The 19,860-nt window shown below is 36.3% G+C and overlaps 1 protein-coding gene across 11 annotated transcripts in view; it reads right to left on the reverse strand.

The window, feature by feature from the left end:
* Window positions 1-922: 922 nt before the first annotated feature.
* The window catches only part of THOC2 (THO complex subunit 2), a 55,065-nt gene continuing 36,127 nt past the window's right edge, over window positions 923-19,860 (reverse strand). For 2 of the 11 annotated variants that reach the window (XM_074835245.1, XM_074835244.1), the window contains 16 exons: window positions 19,564-19,705; window positions 17,003-17,160; window positions 15,542-15,670; window positions 14,890-15,021; window positions 14,618-14,802; window positions 13,690-13,874; window positions 13,297-13,399; window positions 12,482-12,918; window positions 12,234-12,292; window positions 10,678-10,713; window positions 6,388-6,525; window positions 5,969-6,038; window positions 5,737-5,894; window positions 5,024-5,100; window positions 4,874-4,921; window positions 923-1,782 (listed from right to left, as the gene is read on the reverse strand). In XM_074835245.1, the coding sequence (XP_074691346.1) occupies window positions 4,894-4,921; window positions 5,024-5,100; window positions 5,737-5,894; window positions 5,969-6,038; window positions 6,388-6,525; window positions 10,678-10,713; window positions 12,234-12,292; window positions 12,482-12,918; window positions 13,297-13,399; window positions 13,690-13,874; window positions 14,618-14,802; window positions 14,890-15,021; window positions 15,542-15,670; window positions 17,003-17,160; window positions 19,564-19,705 (2,037 nt within the window). In that variant the 3' untranslated portion in view covers window positions 923-1,782; window positions 4,874-4,893. The other 9 variants (XM_074835243.1, XM_074835242.1, XR_012624609.1 and 6 more) reach the window with 8 other exon arrangements.

The following is a 19,860-nucleotide window of genomic DNA, read 5'->3' on the forward strand; positions in this document are numbered from 1 at the left end:
TGGGGTTTGCAGAAAGCTGCCTGTCCCACAGGGCTCCAGGCAAACAAAGGAGCAAACACACTCCAAGTTTCAATCAGTCCTGCAGTCCCTGGAGAAAGAACTGGCTGTAGAGAAAGAGCACAAGTGATGCACCATCTCCAAAACTTAACACAAATCTAGTTGTAACAGCAGCTCCTGCTTTTTAGTGAATACATATTCATTGGGTGCTTAAACTGCTGTACTCAGGCCAAAAAAGCTCAACTTCCAATAATACCTTTTTAATCACCGAACAGTGAACAAAGTCTCTAGACTCTAGATTGGAATCTCCCCTTTCTTCCAAAGAACACAAACAGGTATTCTTTCACAACTCACATTTTCTAGTTTAAACAAACTAGTGATCATTTTTACTGAAGGAAGTTCACACCTTGGCAGGGAGCAGGGCTGGAAATTGATCACTGATGTGACTTTCAGGACTTCCAGATCTGAAGATTCCTTACTCAGGTGAACATCTGAGACAGCAGCTTCAAAGTGACCTACCATGCCACGTCAGCAGCGAGGCAGTCCCTTTTTTGTCAGGCATTAAACGAAACTAAGACATTTACAAGACACTCTAAGTCCATCTAATTTGACTAAACTAGGAAATGGGAAAAAAAAAAGTGCCATAGACTTTAAGCAGCTTTGGATGAGGGACAAATGCCTCAAGATGTAAACTTGACTGAATGGAGAAAGGCAAACTCTGAGTTTCTTGAAACCACTGGAGAAGTGTAACCCATCTGTCACTTTACAGTAAGCACCACACTACATAACTAACCCTCTGCAGCTGACCAGCAGGCAGGCGCAGGGGGCTCGCAAGCAAAGACAGAAAACACCCTCCCACAATTCCAACTAACATAAAATTTTTATAACAATACATAAAGCAATAAAGTGACCACACAGAGAATGATTTACGACCCATTGAGAAAACTATTGTTTATTTAGAAAAAAGGTTACACTGGTAGAATTCAGCAGATAAAAAAATTTTTTTTTTTTTTTAAAAATGTCATTGTGAAACTTTCCAGACTAAAGTTCAGCAATACAAAGCTCCTGTAGCTGTAATTGAAACTTAATTTAGTTCAGTTTTGAAGAGAGCATTTCCAATCAATCTAAAAACAACAAGACAAACAAAAGGCGTGGCAAGGGACAGCTGAGCACAGGTTTAGGTTGGGCTGGAAGGGACAGGGTTCATTCTTTTGTTTCTTTCAACAAGTCAACGTTGTACACAATATACAAATAATCCCTAAGCATTGCATGAAAACAGTGCTCCCACTTGACTTTTTTTTTTAGTCACCGATATTAAAAACAGGCCAAGTAATAAATAAAAACTGAGTTTAAATGAGGTAAATCCAAAAAGGTTCAAATAACTGTTTATTTGTGGTTTTCAAACATCTAAAAGAATGCATTTCAGATTGAAAGAATTACTAAACTCAGGCAGTATTTTTGACAACCTAAAGTGGAACTCTGTACACATGAAACCTCATTTGCACTATGGCAACTGTTTGTTTGCAGCACATTGTGCTAAAATATGGAATAGGTAACACTTTCAGCCAGGTACTGAAAATAAATGTGTAAGAAACTAAGCAACAAGTTAAAATACAGTAATGTACAACTCAACAATTAAATCCTCAGCATGGGGAAATAAAGCAGAGAACTGAATAATTTAAGGAGATGCAGATGGGTCCTCTTCATTCACAAGTTTCTGTGCAATCTATACTCTGGAAAATACATTTCTGGTCACAGCTGGATATCTTCCCATTCCAATCTCACCTGCAAAGAAGGCATATGTAGTTGGAATTAGATGTTGTTCAAATGAATACTGATCTCACAACTTAGCATTTTATTCCATTCACCATTCAAAGAATGAGGGGGAAAATAAAGCTATTTTCATCAGTCTTTCATTCCCTATCTTGTTTAATCCACAGCAAGAACCATATTAATGTGAGCACTGCAATATAAGTCGTGAAACGCTAATTTAAAGATACAAACAAAAGGGAAAAGTAGTCACTTGTGAAGGTAGAAACTTTTAGAAGTACAACCCCCTCAAAATGTTACTATCTCTAAATTAGGCAAGAAATAAATGCAGTCAATCAGACATCAACCGTTAGGAAGAACATTATAAACAATTTTACAAACAGGAGCACAGGATTAGATTCTACAACTGTGTTGCTATGAAAGGATTTTTTCATACTTCACTATGCAAATGATGGGCTGTTGCCAGTATTCTAGGCCAGGTGCTCCAGTTTAGCCCATTACATAGCTGGATGTGAATTTTACTGTGGAACTGACATTTACCCCAAGCACTTGCTGCTTAAATCATGATGCAGTCATAACACCACAGTTGTGTTTTTTTCATTGATGACAATCCTCACTTTATACTGAATTGCTGGTCAAGATGTAACTTCACATACTCTATTATTAAAGAAGCTGCAAGTCCTCAGTAGTGAACTTCATCTACCAAGATTGACTTTTTTATCAAAAGTAACATTTAAAGAAATAGGAAAAAACTTGGGATCCATCCATAGTAATCAGATAATAATGGCTATGAAGGACAATAAGTAAAAAAAAAATCCATTAAATTATTTCAAAAGAATGCTCATAATTTTCAGTTTGGAAGCTATTCACAGAAGCATCTTCCATTATCTCAAGAAGATAAAACAAAAATAAATGGTACAAAGCAGCAGTAACCTGAACTCCTATCCTTTTTTCTACCAACACCCTCCGAAGAGCACATGAGATCAGCATGAACTTTGTTACCCAAAACCCCTCCACATATTTGCCCTCAGGTACAGTGGCTGAACAACCAATGTCACCAAATGAAACTCTTGAGACCCTTTTTCCAATAATCCCCCCTTTGCTCTTTGAGGTCACAATCCACATGTGGACACTTTTTTTAGAAAACACTTCCGGATGATCAGATTTCAGAAATCAAATTTTGGTTTTTGTTTGCTTTGTTGGACCCTCATCAAAACACTCCTCTAACTGTTGTGTACCATCCTATAAACCTTAGGCCTCTTGGAAAAGAATTCCCCACAGCAAAGCATTTACACCTCTCAGATTTGGTGCCTGTGAGAGAGGCAAGCAGAACAACTTGGGACTATGTCATGGTCTTCCTCGGCCACCCCAAAAGTACAAGGAGCAATGTTAAGTTGAGAATCCACAGCCAAGAAATCTCTCCAGTAAGTTTTGCTATATAAAATCACCATAAGTATTCTCAAACATGATATAACTGAATTTCAAAAACAATGAGGTTGGAAGGGACCTCTGAAAACTGTCCAGTTCAACACCCTTGCTCAAAAAGAATTAACTAGGGCAGGCTGCTCAGGGCTGTGGCCTGCCAAGTGAGGTTTTGAATACCCTAAGGATGGCAGTTCTGTCACCTCTCTGGTCAAACTGTTATAGTACTCTCACCATAAAAATATTTCCCCCCATCTTTAAATGGAATTCACAACAAGTAGCATTTGTGAAAGGTAGCATCACTTTCTACATGAAAGTCTACACAGTCATGAAACAAGACAAATTTTCAGCCTTATCAATCCTTCTTTAAAATCTGAGACAAAGGACTTGTGCATTCAAAAATGTTGTCTTCCCCCTTTCTGTAACAGTAGCAGCTTGTCTGATAGAGAGGAAAACTCTGCCTGCCTTACATGTTGCTCAGTAGTCAGAACAGTATTACTCTAGAAAAGGAAATAATCTCAGTGAGAAATGTGTGACTGAATAAAAAAATTGTCTCTACTTCATTTCTGCTTGTGTTCACTTCGAGTGCTCACTGAATCTACAAAGTTTTAACAAACAATTCATCAATTCTAAACAGAGAACATACATAAGAATTATAAAGCACTTGGACAATTTGTAAAAAGAGAGTGAAGCTATGTTCTTTGATATTTGTTGAATACTATCAGTTGTTTTCACATTTACCCAACATATACACACTTTTTAAAATGTAAAATTGTCCACTGCTCTTTGTAGAAAGACTGGCAGCGGGGTGTAACTCAAGTTGGGTAGGTCAGGTTAACTAATTTAAGTTCACTGAGACACTTTCCTTCCCAAATAACTGAAAATGGAACATTCCGTAAGTCTTAAAAAGGCTAGCTGCAGAGGAGAAAAAAACCCCACCCTCATACCTGTAAAACTAAATTTAAGTCTCCACATATTTGCATAGGTCTGAAAAAAAAAATTCAGAACACCATCAGCTTCAAAGAACAATTTATTTTTCTAAAAGCTCCAGTCTGAACATGGGTTACCAAAATACTCTAGGGTTTCTTTTCTTTTGAAAATAGTCAATGTCTCCATACTAAGGTTTTCCTTTGGCTTCTTCCTTCTCAAATCTGATCAGATAAAAGATTAAGCAGAGATAGTGAACTGACTTACTACACTATATAGCAGTTTAGTTTAAAAGCTAGTGCTTTTGTTAAAGATAAAGTAAGAAGAGGATACAAAAATTGGGTTTCCAAAGTATTAGGCAAGATATTCTTAATTAACAAGTCAGTCATCAGTCTTGATAATCATCAGGATTACATGGATTCACCTTTGGCAACCTTTGTTGGAAAAAGTGCCAAACATGCAACTACACCAAACACTGCTGACCCCCCAATACACCCTTTTTTTTTTAAAAAAAAAAATTGAGCATCTATACAATAAGCTGATGATGGGCAAAATTTTTTTTCACTGGGATAGAATTAAAAAATCCCAACAAAACAAAAACAACCACACCCAAAACAACAAAAAACCACTCAAAACCCCACCCTGGGTAATTTCAGCCCTTGCACACTCAAGCTGTTTTGTTTGTATATCCTTTACCAGTCAAAAGGAGCCACAAGATACATCAAGTCAAACAAGAGTAAATCATAAGAAATTTTACCTTGACTAGAACAATCTTCATTATCTGTGCTTGTCTGAAGATTTATGAGTAGATTCAATGTTAAAGAAAAAAAAAATAAATTTTACTACATATAATAAAAGGTATCTCTTTTTCTGTATTTTTCTGAAAGGTTAATGTGTAAAAGGATATTGTTTCTTTTCTTCTTTCCCTCCAGTACCGTCTCGTTTTTCTTTCTTTTCTGCTTTTTCTTTATCATGTCTTGATTCCTTTAAAAAATACACATATGGGAAATAGTTTATTATAGTATACTTTGTACAGTCTGATTAGAAGGATTATACATATCTAAAGTTGTAACTGGCCACAGCTAAAAAAAAAAAATCACTTAGATTGATGGTAAAAAGATTCTATGATTTCTGAGTTTATTCTAACTCTGTTTTACCGCTATTATGAAAGAGTTACAACCAGCAACTATTACTTGGTGTTTTACAAATATGACTACAACATACCGGTTTTCACAAAAAAAAAGCTGCGCTGACACATGCACTTGAAAATCTGAATACAAGCAGACTAATTGATATGTAAATTAACCCTGCTTTCACATACTTGCTCACCAAACCAGTCTACAAATACTCTAGGTTATTCAAAACCTAAAGTATAAGTTCTTAATTTCCCAGCCTACTGCCAAAATTAACTATTCCTCCAATTTATCCTGCCAGGAGTGACTGCTGAAATATTTGGAGCCACAAGTTAACAGAATTTCCAGAAGTGTTTTCCTACACATTCACAGCATATCTGTTTAATTTAGGCCATAAAGCAGCAATAAAATTTAGGAAGAAAGAATCAGCTTGTTCTGTCAACAACAACAACAAATAAATCAACAAAATGAGAATAGCTTATTTTACCTTTTTGCTACCAGAGGAGCTCTTCTCCATCTTTTCTGCTTTAATTGAATCACCTTTCTCTTTTCCTGAAGATTTTGATTTGTTCTTCTCCTTCTCCTTTTCATTTAAGCGAGGGGAATCAGAAGGACTTTCACTTTTGCTATGTTTTGAAGAACCAGCTAAAAACACAACAGAAAATTGTAATTCACAACAAGTAAAAGCCTAATAACCACACACAAAGTAAAATACGTACTTGTCCCATTTTCCTCTTTGCGTCGTTTAGTTGAATCCTGTGGTACCTCTCGGTCACTGTTTGAATGATCCTGGCACCAAATACAATTATGCAGATGTTAGCAGATTAAAACATACTCCTGAAGTAGCACCTGCTTATAACGTTATTTTGGAGCACTAATTTTTGAATATGGAAAATGTAACTGAGTTACTACATCTTGGGTAAAGTTTCTTGAGATCGGTTTTGAAAGGAAAAGGTTTTGAATACACTACTGTAAACCGACCTTTGAAAAAGTAGCAGAACAGAAGAAAACCAACCCTGATATGAATCACTTCCGCTTGGATAGGCTGTGCAACCAATTATTATTGCAAGGACTTTGAACAGAAAACTTTCCAAGTATATACCAACTTTCTAAACTAGTTCATAAAAATTTCACCAACCCTTTTTCGATCTTTCCTGTCCTTTTCATCTTTCTTCTCTCTCTCTCTGGATCTTTCCCTTGACTTGTCCAAATCTTTCTTGTCCACTTCTCTCTCCTTACTCTTGGACAGTGTTGGAGTAGTGTGGTTAATGTAGTGCTGTTAAATTAAGGCAATATCACCAATTATTAATATGTATTCCTAGATGTGTAAATAAAAAGTCTTACTCTAACATAAGAGATCTAGCTCAAAGAGCAAAATAAAACATTAATACTTTACTACCAAAAAAAAAAGTGACTGAAGACACTTTCAAACTTGTCAACTATAATTTAACCTATAACGTTGTTTTCTCAACACTGGAAATTCAAGAACACTTTCTCTTGACTGAAACACTTATATTAAATACACACAATGTTGTTCACCAGTATTGATGCATCAAAACAAATCAAGACACCAGTACTACTGAAACAGGATATGCAGATTCCTGCACTGACTTAACACTTGCACTGTTGCCTAGAATTAATGAAAGGAATCAGCTGCTTAAATAGGTTGTAATTAATTTTTAAAGAATAATCTTAATCCATGAAGTATTTAAGCCAATACTTTGAAAAATGTGTTTTCTCATCTGAAATAATACAAAACTCCACCTTAAGCCTAAACTTCAAATGATAAAAGCAACCGAACATAGAATATATTTTTTTTTGCTCTGTAATGTGTTCCAGGTTGTTTTTCCACTCTCTTCTAACCAATTTTGATAAGATCTGTAACATACTAATTTCACAAAGCTGAATATTTTTAATATAAACTGGGGTCGGAGGAGAAGAGAAAGTCACAGTAATGTCAGGTAGGACACTTGACAAAGTCTAAATGCTACTGCATGTGTGTATATATATATAAAAGATAGCACATGTATTATATAAATACTGATGCATTACAATAACTAACTCTGTCTTTTTCAAATACAATTATATAGTTAGATCTTTCTAAGAAATATTTTTCATAGAATACCAAAAAGAGCACATTTTAAATTAAAAACACCTTTCCATGGTATTTTATATATTTAAGTTACAGCACAGATTTAAACCAGTGTACTTTGATTTTTTTCCCCCAGTTCCATAAGCTATCAATTTTATTTGTGAAAAAAAATATACCTTTTAATTAAAATGTTCTCTGTATTTCTTTTTAGAAAGACATCTTACTTAAAAGGACACCAGAGAAAGCAGTAAGTGGAAGATTAGTTTAGAACAAACTAGAAATCGCTTGAATCAAACCAAATATAATTTCAAATAATTTTATTCTTTTAATTAAATTAATCCTGTCCTCCTCCAGTTCCAGTAAATGTTTAACTTACCAAAACTTGATGTTACTGGTCCTATGTTAAAAGTCACACTGATAATGTTAGGTTACTCTCCTATGCCAGAGCCTGAACATTCAACACTCCTTTTACTAGATACTTTTCTTTCTGCTCTTTTCCTTCACTCCTCTTTTCTTGTTCTATCTCCTACATTGCCTTTCCACAAGTAAGTTTATCCTTGGTCCCTTTTTTGCTGTCAACTTTTAACAGTGACTTGTTTTTTCTACACAGCCCCATTCAACTGTCTCCCAGAGACGCTTTCCACGTGAGAAAGCAAAGACGTAGCTCTTCTTTCTCCTATTCCAGTTCTTAAATTCATATGGTTGTTCACAACAGATTCCACTGCTCTTCTATCATCCCAACGCAGAGTTTTAGAAAACTACGTCTCCTTCACCCCGCTTTGCAAAAAAAGGCTGGATTTAGCTCATCAGGCTTTATCAACTTGCTTCTAGAAATGCTGCTAACTGAAACTGTATCAAATTTTGGGCACTCTTGTATCTTGTGTAACTTGGGCAAAGGCCAAAGAATAAACACAAACCTAACTCAAGTCTGGCACCATTTATTTTATAACCTTCAATGCAAACCAACATTTCAGTGGTCTGAGCCCAGAAACTGGGCAATACCAGGAAAAAAGAAAGCCTCTAAGTATGTAACAGCACTAGACTTGTACTAACTTCCAGCGGAAGCTGAACTCATAAATCTTACAGGCTTCTGAATATCCTTTCCCCAAACAAGTACATGGCAGAAAAGACAAGCTTGTCTTACACCATGTATAGGGAACATTGTCAAGAACTGCCTTAAGTCTGTTAGAATGGCACTGAAGAATGTAAATTAGTTCATTAAGTGGTAAAGAATAGGAAACAGCATTAAGAGGAAGGAAAGGGTTGGACACCCCCCATCCCCCAAGCACTTAGCAAACAATAAATCCATGAAAAAGTCACACAACTGCCATACACTTCCAGCTAAGTCTGTACAAGCACATTACAGTTAGTTCTAAAATTTCACTTTTACAAGTGACTAGAGAAATAAAGCTGTTTGTTGATCATTTAATTACAAATAACTCCACTGTCTGCTTGATTACCACGTCAATATGTTAATAAGTAAAACAAATAGTTTTAAATAAAAATTTAGCTTAACTAATGAAAAGTTGAATGAAGTTTCAATTAACCAGTTGAACCTTGACTAATACAGTAAGGGAGGGAAAAGCAAGATTATACAGACTACCATATATCACACTTCAGATAGATGTGAGCTCAAGACAAATATTACAGTTTTCTAATTTCAAAAATATTAAGTATACAAGATATGACAATTATTTATAAATAATTTTTTGAAAGTGTATGTATTCAATCTACAGACACTAATTTCATCAATTGTAAGAATTAAAGGATGCTTCCTATATACACTCTCCCTATAAGTAGGTATGGTTGGCAGTGGAAAGATTCAATTAAAAAACCCATCAGCAAGTGTCCATTATAAAATCTGAGCTATTTTGAATTAAAACATATAAAGTGTTCTGAAGACTTTGTATAAACAAAGAGAGCTACAAGTAAAACAGCAGTCTAAATGTAGACTAGGAAGTGATAATCCATTATGCATTTTTAAATTAAGTGAATGTAAGTGATCCTAGACAAACCCGTAAGCTATCCAGAAAGTCCAACTGGTCAGAATTTTCCAAGTGATAAACATTTGTGCTATTTAGTTAACTGATCACAATCAAAAAATCTTAATAGCAACATTAAAAGATTTGATGCATTTCCTATTAGCCACATACCCTAATATATTAGCAAGTTTACAGTGGCTGTTACTATGCAAGTGGTTGAATTTTAAGGAAGCAATATAACAGCTGCAGAATCTGTCTAAAATACAATATTCCAAAACGTCACTGAACTCATATCCCACTCTACTCAGTGCTTGTCAGGCCACAAAGACCATCAGGGGACTGGGAGCCTGCCCTGTGAGAAAAGGCTGAGAGAACTGGGTTTGTTCAGCCTTGGGAAGAGAAGGCTTAGGGGAGACCTTATCACTGTGTTCCAGTATTGAAAGGGTGGCTACAAAGCAGGTGGAGACTCCCTTTTCACAAGGAGTCACATGGAAAAGATGAGGGGAAATGGGTACAAGTTACTCCCGGGGAGATACCGACCGGACACAAGAGGAAAATTGTTCACAATGAGAACAATCAGCCACTGGAATTATCTCCTCAGGGAAGTGGTGGATTCCCCACCATTGGTCACTTCTAAGATTCAGCTGGACAGGTGCTGGGCCGTCTTGTCTAGACCATGTTTTTGCCAAGGAAGGTTGGGCCGGATGATCCTTCAGGTCCTTTCCAACCTGGGATTCTGTGATTCTATGAACTCTTGAAAGCATTCTTTAGCATACATTCTCATCAGCTATTGAATCTGAAGTGCATTTACAGGAAGCAAACTCACAAAGATGGTAATTTAGGTTATCTGATGTTCAGAAATGTAGTATCATAGCACTAAAACATGACTAGAACAGTATAAGGGGAAAGTACTGATATTCCAGGAGACGTCTCAAATTTTTGGTTTTAAGTATCTACTGTTTTTTAATTGGTATCAAAAAAAAGAACTAAGTATTCTAAGAATTGTTTTAACTCTTCTGTTACTTCTTCAGTCAAATAAAATGCTTAATCATAAGGACATTTCTATGAATTTAAAAGTTTCAGAGAGGACCAGACAAGATACTGACGATAAAATCTCTTAAGAATATTGACAGAATGGTAAATTCAGGGGATTTTTGTAATGTTGCTTCCACATAACTATCTGTCTCTCCTGTATTCTATATAGCAGACTGAAAAAAATCCCTCTGTTACTACACTAGCACTTACAGGAATAGAATTTGAATTTTCTGATGGGGTTTGTGACAAGACCAAAAATTAAGTTCTCTCTGCAACAAAACATGAAAGTAAACTTTGGTGGTGTCTAAAAGATTCAAACCTTTGCTGAAGAGTCCTTGAGTTCGTTGAGGTTGTCCTGTAGAAAATGAATGGAGATGACACGTAAGCTGGAATAGTTTTCAGAAACCAGAGGAACTTTGGGAAGCATGGCCGTACCCTTGAAACAAAGAACAGCTACTCCTTCTGGAATAAATTTTATGTTAATACTGTACACTGAATAATGCTAGAAACTGAAATATTCTTTAAAAAGAAAGAAGAAGGGGAAAAAAAAAAAAGAGACAGTCATATCTATTCTCTAGACCCAATTATTAAGTAAACTACAAAATGTGTTTATATCTAATTCTTCATTAAAACCGTGAAAAAACAATCTCCCACCAAGACAAAATATAAAGAAAAAATAGTCTTAACTCTAAATACAGCTGAACCACAGGTGAAAGGTTTAAAATGTTTTTAAACCTCTATCTTCTCCACTTTCAGTTAAATGTGGTAGAAGTCACTCTAGAATGACTTTACATTGCCATTTACAAAAACCAGGCAAGAAAAGCTTCATCATTTTGAGTAGTTATCACTGTCACCTGCTTCCTCAAAACTAGTAACAGCTATTTGAGTTCTCCAAAATTAGCCTAAATCTTTCAAGTAAATCTTACGTAGAAAAAGATGTACTCTCTGAAAAAACAGAAAAAAAGAAAAGCTTGTTCTAAAGTTGGTAAGATGGTGAAGTTTAAAGGCCCACATAATCCATCACAGTGCTCTTGATGAAGTATTAGTAACTTACAGTTTTAAATGTTCAACGTACTGCAAATTCAAAGATTCCATGAACATAGATGGTTTAGAAATAAAATAAATATGGAGCAAGGAATGGCTACCCTGAGTCTTCAAGTAGGCTACGCCCATGGTTTTGTGCTGCGCTTGAATGCTTGGGGTTTCTCTTTGCTGGGTAGTAGGCTTGGTTGCCACATCTGGTTTTATCGTAACGCAGGGCTCAACATGGTGGGAACCCATTGGAAATAAACAAACCTCGAAGGGAAGGTACAACAGAAGCTGCATGCGCACTGAATATACACAACTACAGGAGAACTGATCACCAAGGAGACTTTAAAATGGAACTCCTTTCAAGACTCCTCCTTAGAAGGCACATATCGGTATGATGCTCATCAAGAAGCCTGATGAATTCAGAGGTATTGTACATCCCGTATCATCCAGGAATCTTCAGTGCTATAGATTCTTCAATAGAAGTGCAGAAAAATATGCTCCACTCTGCTGCAAAGACTCATTTGCTTGTAGCTACCATTGCACTCCAAAAAAACTGACTGCTTAAAACAATGAGGCACTTCTGTGTAAAAATTCTCTTGCAATTTCCAAACACTATTTACAAAATTTGTGCTAGGTCCTTGAAGCATTATTTTGGTTAATTAAAAATATTTTTATAGAAAAAAAGACAGTCCGCCAATAAAGAAAAGGAATGCATTTTCTAATGCAACATAAAACCTCCAGTGGTTCCAGTGTATACTTGGCACAAAACTTGAAGGAAGTCGAAATTGGCATCCCAAACTTGTGAGCCTAACATGGGTGCTGCCTTCCTCAGGCTATACTAACCTTTACTGTTGAGGAATGTGATGGAGAAGAATGTGTATCAACTTTGCGGCGTTTTTGTTCTGAGGAAAGAAAAGAACAATAGCATTATTAAAACACATGTAAAAGAGGATAATCTAATAATATGGCTTTCTGATGTACCAAAATAATTTAAGCTAGAATTCAAGTTTTACCACTATGCAAATTTTGTTTATCTTAAGCTATCTTGATCCTCTTTATAAAGGTTGCAGAAATCAAATATGCAAACTTACCCCTTTCAGATTCTGATGTTTCTGATCGGGGAACGGGTGACTTCAAGGACCCAGCTACTGGCACCTTTTCTCCTCCTTTAACATTTTCCTTGGATTTCATTTCCTTTGCTACATCTCTTTCTCTGGACGGCTCCTTTTCTCTCTCCTTTTCTGCAGTTGACTTTGACTCAATGATGGTAACAACTGTCTTGGATTTTTCTTCTTTTGAAGCTTTTTCTTCTTTCTTGACTTTTTCCTTCTCTTTGTCAGATTTTGGTGTTTTCTCCTTGATCTCTCTTGCTTTATCATCTTTGTTTGCCCGTTCTTCCTTTGGTTTATCTTTCCCATCCTTCCCAAGTGCCTTCATCTCTGGAGTGGCAGCTGGAGTCTTGTCTTTTTTTTCTTTGTCTTTTTCCTTCCCACTTTTTTCTTTATCATCTTTCTCTTTAATAATTTTGCTGCAACAAAAGTTAAAAAGGCCAGTTAGGATGCGTACAAAACCAACTCGTTTTATCACAGAACTTTTACTTCTATTGGTTTGATAGAACCTCCTGAAGCAGTCACTGTCAGATTTCAGATTTGCTCTCTCTACCAGAAAAGCAACAAGTAAACATTCTCATTTGTTTTATCTTTATTTAGCTAAAATGGAATGTGTTTAACAACAGTGTCAGAGCAGTATAGCTGTATATTTTGCAAGAAATAATCTCATTTATTAAAATTGGAAGAAACAATTTATAGGGAATCTGAAATTAAAAAATAAAAGGCAGGTCAGTTCCAAGGGTAATTCTGGGGTTTGGAAGGAAGAAAATAGAGAATGTCAAAGAGTAGTTTCTCACCTATTAGAAGCACTGTTTCCATTGCTTGTTGTCACCTTCGGTGTAGCGTTGACGGCTTTATTAATAACTTTCACCACACCCAGAGACTTCTCCTTTAGTTTATCTGTTTAGAAAGAGAGAACAGCTTTATTTCAACAAGTTAATATATATCCTACTGGTTAAAATAAAACAAGTACCTAAGCATATTCATGTAAGATCATGCGTAGCTAACAGTTAAAATAAGTAATTAAATGCCGAACACCCTCTTCCAAAACCAACTACAAATAAAGAACACACACTGACCCTATTTTGCCTCGCATTTAATTTTTTCTGTTCAGTTTAATAAGCCAAATTTTGAGCAGTAGTCTGTCAGAATTCTACTTAAAAATAAATAAATAATAAGCATAGGTTTACCAGTCTCCTCAGTAGTGCCTTCTTCCAGTCTAACTGTATTTATTGTGAGAGATGTAGGCATCCCAGCACCACCTGGCCCATTTTGTACTGTTGCAGCTACAGCATTCCTGGCAGGTGGGTCTTTGTGGTGGAATTCATTTTCAGGTATCATGAAAGGCTTCCTACTTTTCAACTGCCCAGAATAGCTGCAAGTCGCACAGATTGTTAAACATGCACAAACATAAAGCAAAACATGGGTTGAATTTTAAATGAAGATCTAATCTAACAGTTCATCTGTTATTTATTTCACAGTTTTTCCCAACTGATATGCAGTTTCTTTCCCCTTTATCGATGAGCTCAAAAGGAAAAAAGAAAACAACAAACAAACCACTAGACACAGATGCAGCCCTACCTCCACACCCTCTTCACCACCACCACACCACAAACACACGCCTGCCAAACACACAAACAGCTTACTTACGAAACTTAAAACTGTTAAGGCAACCTGAATTGCCCCTCAAGCACACGTGGATGATTCTGCATTCATCACAGAAAGTTGTAAATCATAACTAAGCATTTTAGTTTAGCATTTTAGAATTATATAAACTTCCAAAATCTAAGTGGTCTTGCATCAATAGCCCTTGGCTTTCTTCATTTTACTCTCCTTCCTATCTACTTGCTGCTATACTATTTCTCTAAAATTAAGCTACACTCTTGTGAGTGGTAATCTTTACTATTTAAAGTGTTTTACTAGAGTCTTGTAAAGAAAATTAGTGATCATCCAGCACAAAATGAAAGTTTTCATTCACACTGCCAGCCCTGAAATGCAGGATAGCGAAATCTTCTGTGATAAGGTAAAAATCAAACGTTAGGACTGTAACAGTTCCAAGTCTTTAGAAGCTTTTCATGATCCACTTTTAACCACTTTCTTAAAGTAAGGTGTTGTTACCCCATAGCCAATGCATATAGATCAGGTCTCTTCTCTTTCTCTTCCTGACATATCTTATGTACTCTTCTTTCCAAGGCTTGGCCCAGGTTCAGCACTTTTGGATACCACGGAAGGATTTTGGTCAGCACAATCAGGATATTTCTGATATGTGTATATTCACCTGTTTCAAGGCAGTGCACAGAAGCCTAGAACACAAAGTGTTAAAGTTAATGAAGTTGGTTTTTTTAATTAAAGCTTCCAAAACCTTAAGTTTTTCCAGCATCTTTCTTTACCTTAGTTAATTTATAGTGCCATTTGTGTACCACATGTCTAAAATTCTCATAATCCAATTGATCAGCTTTATTTCCACCATCAAATCCAGTTGCCCGCAATATAGTTAGGAAGCCTGGATAGTTGCCACATTCCTACATGCGCATAAGAAAAAAAAAGAAAAACACATTTTTCAGGAAGCATGAAAACAATGATTTGCAGAAGTTAATACAGTAACTGAAGCACTTTTTCACTAATTCTGCTAAAGACTAAAACACAATCACACTTTACAAGACTTACACACATACTTTTTTTAAAAGCTTATTTGTGCTGAAATCTTAGTTGTGAGAGATAAGGTTATTCATAATTTAACTGGCTTTTGCAAGGAGCATTATGAGAGTTTCCATATGCTCTCTAAATTATCTGCAAGACAAACTATGAGGAAATCAGAAATGTAAGATTTCTTTGGCTACTAAAATTTTTTTGACACTATACAAAATTACTTATATTAAAACTACATAAGTTACAGAAACTCAATTCTAAGACTAAGCCACCAGAAAAATTCAGATCAGTGTTTTTAAATTTATTCCACTAAATCCATTTTTATTGGGCCGAATTACACAAGTGGCCTTTATATATTCTCATGAGCAAACTCGTTTTAATAACTTCACGTACCTTTTCATATATGACTCTGTCACTGTGCCATCTAGTTACAGTCTCCAGCATACAGCATAAAAACCTGCCATATCTACTAGCTTCATTTTCAGTGCAACTTGCAACTGTATATATAATATCAGAGAAAACCTGTGAAGAGCAGTAATAAAAAGTTAAAATGATTTTACTGAATTACAAAAGGAACAAGAACCAACAAGAATTCCAAATTTCTCTCACCTAAACCACAGTTAAGTTGGTCTCTAAATATAAAGGAGCTCTCATGAAATATTCTCAGCTTCTTTTCAAGACCTTACTACCCAGCGGCTGGTCCTTCACATTTAGCCCAGAATCTAAGCACTGCATATAGCTACTGCTGACACAGTTTTCCACAGTTAAAGTGTATCTTCATTATCATGTAACTGTTTTGTTTTCAAATTAATAATGTATTTGAGCAGGTAAATCCTTTTGCGTCAGCTTGGCTAGGTGTTTTTTTCCTGGCCTTGCACAGGTCCATCAGATAGAGCTCACGCAGTTGCCTACTTTTGTCACCTAGAACACAGACTGAGTATTTGAGTAAGAATGCTCTTTTGGGCCCATGAAATCAAAGCAGATGCCTACTTCTAATGTCTGAGCTCAAAGAAAACCAGACAATCTTAATTGAATGTTCATATGAAAACAATTTTCACCATCATTTTTTAAAATGCAGCCCCATACACATCCTTTTAATCAAAGCTCATAGTCAAATCTCTTATAACCGTGCAGATGATACACTGATTTAATAATCTGACTTCTTATAGCAGGAAGTGCCAGAACGGTTCTGATACCCCGGAACAGTACAGTCAGCTGCAAGATTCTTCCATCTACGTTCTCCACCTTTTTCCTCCACAGGAGAAAAAGGAACGGCTATACGAACGGCAAACAGCCTGAACAACTGCCTCCTCCAACTGTCCTGTTTGACCCAAGGAAGTCAGGCTGCTACTGCTATCACAAGTACTCCTCATGTGACCATGGGAGCCCCTTCCCATGTCTGTCTCTCAGCAGTGATACAAATTAGTCCACTGTGTAGTACCATTCACCAGGGTCAGAAGGGTCCTAAGGGTGCTGCTTGTGAGAGGCAAGTATAGGAAGGTTGGTACTACAGCAGTGGGGCCCACACAGCTAAGATGGGAGAGTTAGATGAGGCCGTAGCAAAGCAGGCCACAGAAAGGTTGCAACTCCTATGAGTGCTAAGGACCTTGCTCTGAAATTCTAGTCTCATTAAGATAAATAAAAAACAAAAACTTGAAAATAAACCTTGACAGCTCTAGGAAAACTTGGGTTTGTAGAATATGAAGCACAAAAGGGAACTTTTGATTGTCAGATTCTGGAATTAAATATAGGTAATGATTTTGTTTAGCTCTTTTGGGAGGCAGGGAGGATACTAAATTATTATCATGAGCATGCAAAACAACTACATGCACACACACAGTTCTAGCTACTTACTCTGTCATAGCAGAGAAGCGTGGAGAAGTTGGGTGTTTTCTGTTGATGCACCAGTTCTACAAAGTGAGCACAATAAACTGCATCGATTGCCGAAAAAATGCATCGAGGAAATATACATAACTGCAAAAATTTTGTGATAGTCTCATTTTTGGTAGACTCTTCAAAAAAAAAAAAAAAGAGGTTGGGAGAAAAACAAAAGGAAAAAAGTAAGTTAATGGGTTAACACTCAACTGCTCTCTTCCCAGAAGTCCAGTATCACACATCCATATGCTTGAGTTTGTACATTAGGCTGCATGTATTCCAGACATATCTTTGCCACTGCTCAGAAAAAGTCAAAATAGGCTTAACTTTGAGGATGGGGGAAGGGTAGGAGGGTGGTTGTAGCAAATCTTTATTTCTTATTGGGAAAATTCTTCTCTTACACAATGGGGGAAAAAACAGGTTCAGAAAAAACTTTGGTAAACCTCTCCAACTGCTCAAATTCTGCACATTAGCAAAAGGAACACCATCTGCTATTTCTCTAGAACACCTGTTCTCTCCTTTCTAGATAGGGCTGACTTTCAGCTTGGTTTCCTTAGAAATGGAAGAACATGCTGGCTCTATACAATCCCTTAACAATCATTTTTCCAATCAACCAAACAATTATAGGAATTTAAACAGAGGAACAGTATTCAGTAAACCACCACCCCAATACACACACATTTTGTGAAATTCTATCACTGAGTAAAAGACTGCACTGTATGCTCAACAGTTACTCATTCCATTGAGTAACAGCCAAACACATACCCAAACTGGTCCCATGGCAGCACCTGTCCAGTTAACAAGGAACATAAAAACAAGCTGGGAGGGATGTACAGCACAAAAGGTAGAAAGAAAATAAACATATGGATGAAAGCGCAGAACTGAAGATTGCAAATGGATGCCTTCAGAGGAAGAACATTCATGATCCTCATGAGGGCAACTGGTGGTTTTGCACTGGGATTCTTGCACAGGCTGCAGGGCACAAGTCTAAGACCCAGGATTTACTTGCTTTGATTCTGTGATGCTCATGGAATAAAGCTTGTTCAAGAAAGGACTGTCAGCTTTTACTTAATTAAAATTTTTGTGATGATTTTATTTTAGTATCCACCCCTCAAAGTATATAACAAGCCTTTGCTACTTAACCCGAAAAACACAAAAAAAAAACAAGCCAAGAGAATCACAGCTCACAGAACAATCAAGAGTGTAAGTTTTAGTTCAAAAATGTAAAAGTAAAGCAAGTGAGCAGCCAATCAGAATAGCCAGTTTCCAGCTGTTAAAACTACCAGTCTACTGACAAAATTAACCTAAATTACATATTAATATTTTTAAAAATAGTAGTAAAAAATTCTACTACAGTGGATGTGCTGTTCAATTTCCTCATATAGCACAATTACAGATAATTTCTTTTAACAGGAAAACTGCCGAAAAAGTTAACTTTGTCTCCGGATGCAATGCTGGGAAACTTCTTACAGCTGAAGCCTGAGCACTCAAGAGCCAACAATAAGCTATTCCCTCTACCCGACAAATGCCCATATTATCAAGAGTACATGCTTATATATAAATCATATCTACACAAATAGTCTTCTACACACTTTTGGTCCTTCCTTAAGCAGACAAATTCATCGGTCAGCTCTAGCCCAAACTTCAGTCAGGTAGCAATTTTTCAACCAGCAATTTCATGTAGCTCATTAGCTGTCTGTACCAGTACATTAAATATTTGTAGGGAATAACCTTTCTTGATTTAACTGTCAGCGTTTCTTCATTAAACCAGTTGGCTGTATCTTACATGAGTCGGACAATAAAACGCTTTTCCACTGGATTATGCTAGGCTCCTTGGGACAGACGAACAACTACTTCCAGTTACAAACTGGAAGTTCTTCCAGAGAAGAAAACTGACCAGAGAAAAACATTTCAGATTAACCGTACTAGTAGAGTTCACAATCAGTATGAAGTATTACAGAAGATTTGTCAGAGAAAAAAGTTTGCTCTGTCTCCTGAATATCTGCCACATGAACCATTTTGCATGCTGTTTCATTTCGTGGTGCTGTCAGGTTGGCACTATACTTATGTTGTCATTGGAACAGGGTTTATGTTACTGCCCAAATACTGGCATATTGCTCCTAATCACAGGACTCAAAGTAAGTTAACTCAAATCATTCATTGAGAATTTACATGTCCATTTCTTGCAGTGTAGCAATTATCCCAACTTAGCAGCATTCTAACTGCAGGAAATAAGTGCAAGCCATCTTGCAATTACAACAATTGGTCAATATCTTATTTTCTAAATTAGTGCAATTATTTAAAAGGTCTTGACATTGCAGGAAACAAACAAAACATCTCCCTGAAAACCAACTACTTGGCATTTGCAGCAAAGACATATTACATTCTAATTAAAAGTTTACCTTGCTAAAAACCCTCAAAATATAAAAAGATCAAATTTTAAAATCCACATTAAGAGTATTAGTGCAGGCTGAACTTTTAGTTCTGGAGACAGTGGTAACTACAAAAACATCCAGAGTGTTTCCCCTACACACACTTACTTGCCAGAAGCCAGTTATCCTTCTCTAGTTTCAGTCTCTGTAGAACCCTCTGCACATGCTCCAACTGCTTCTTTTCCTCTTCAAGGAGCTTGTCCTGAAGAGCTGTGCAACGTTCTTTTTCTTTTTTCTTTTTATTTGGAGGCTATAAAATGTCAGTGCAACTCACTTAGTATTATGCTAACACTTGCTATACATAGATACATAGAGCAGTTAAATTCCTGATAATGCTAAAGAACACTTGAAAGCATTTTATTTCACTAAATGTTCTGCTCTAGTAATCAACTGATTTTATGAACA

Source organism: Strix aluco, chromosome 10 (genome assembly GCF_031877795.1).
Source record: "Strix aluco isolate bStrAlu1 chromosome 10, bStrAlu1.hap1, whole genome shotgun sequence".
Classification (NCBI taxonomy): domain Eukaryota; kingdom Metazoa; phylum Chordata; class Aves; order Strigiformes; family Strigidae; genus Strix; species Strix aluco.